Raw genomic sequence first — 1380 nt, forward strand, 5'->3', positions numbered from 1 at the left:
TTCAGGCTGTTTCAGGCTGTTTCAGGCCGTTTCTGGATGTTTCTGGATGTTTCTGGCTGTTTTCAGGCTTTCTGGCTGTTTTCAGGCTGTTTCAGGCTGTTTCTGGATGTTTTGCAGGAGACTGCTGGCTGCTGGCTGCCATTGGTTCTCTGACTCTGACTGACCGCCTGCTGCACCGCGTCGTTCCCCACGGTCAGGCCTTCAGCCGCGACTACGCCGGCATCTTCCACTTCCAGGTGAGACGCCACCTGCTCAGGATGCGTTCAAGGCCTTGTTGTTAAAAACAAAGAGACAGAGGAGAACAATATATATTCATAGATACAATATACATAAAATACTAGGATACAATGTACATACAATATACATGAAATACTAGGATACAATGTACATACAATATACATGAAATACTAGGATACAATATACATACATACAATATACATGAAATATTAGGATACCATATACATGCATACAATATACATGAAATACTAGGATACAGTATACATGCATACAATATACATGAAACATTAGGATACAATATAGGCTACATGCATACAATATACATGAATTTTTTTATTATATCTATCTGTTTCTGATTAACTCACTTTCATCACTGCAAGTTGTTGGAAAACATTGATGGTCTTTATTGTCTGCCTGTCTGTCTCCCTGCCTGTCTGTCTGCCTGTCTGTCCCCCTGCCTGTCTGTCTGCCTGTCTGTCTTCCTGTCTGTCTGCCTGTCTGTCTCCCTGTCTGTCTCCCTGTCTGTCTGCCTGCCTGCCTGTCTGTCTCCCTGTCTGTCTGCCTGTCTGTCTCCCTGCCTGCCTGTCTGTCTGCCTGTCTGTCTCCCTGTCTGCCTGTCTGTCTCCCTGTCTGTCTGCCTGTCTGTCTGCCTGTCTGTCTCCCTGCCTGTCTCCCTGTCTGTCTCCCTGTCTGTCTGCCTGCCTGTCTGTCTCCCTGCCTGCCTGTCTGTCTCCCTGTCTGCCTGTCTGTCTCCCTGTCTGTCTGCCTGTAGTTCTGGCAGTTTGGGGAGTGGGTGGACGTGGTGATTGACGACCGTCTGCCGGTTAAAGATGGAGAGCTGCTGTTCGTCCACTCGGCGGAGGGGAGGGAGTTCTGGAGCGCTCTGCTGGAGAAAGCCTACGCCAAGTAAGACCTGTCTGTCTGTCTGCCTGTCAGTCTACCTGTCTGTCTGTCTGCCTGTCTGTCTACCTGTCTGTCTGTCTGCCTGTCTGTCTGTCTGCCTGGGGAGGTTAAAGGAGGGAACGTGACTAGTTTGTTGAGGTTTGGTGGGGGAAACATGACTAGATTTATATACAGTGAGGAAAATAAGTATTTAACACCCTGCTATTTTGCAAGTTCTCCCACTTAGAAATCATGGAGGGT

The 1380-nt window shown here is 47.9% G+C and overlaps 1 protein-coding gene across 1 annotated transcript; it reads left to right on the forward strand.

Moving 5' to 3' along the window:
* Positions 1-66: 66 nt before the first annotated feature.
* Positions 67-1171, forward strand: LOC117939797 (calpain-1 catalytic subunit-like; the record flags this gene model as incomplete). The annotated part of the gene is made up of 2 exons (XM_034865244.1): positions 67-236; positions 1010-1171. Coding segments are annotated over 2 exons (308 nt in total), but the record flags the coding sequence as incomplete, so codon positions are not given.
* Between the last annotated feature and the right edge of the window lie 209 nt (positions 1172-1380).

This window comes from Etheostoma cragini, unplaced genomic scaffold (genome assembly GCF_013103735.1).
Source record: "Etheostoma cragini isolate CJK2018 unplaced genomic scaffold, CSU_Ecrag_1.0 ScbMSFa_1132, whole genome shotgun sequence".
NCBI lineage: Eukaryota > Metazoa > Chordata > Actinopteri > Perciformes > Percidae > Etheostoma > Etheostoma cragini.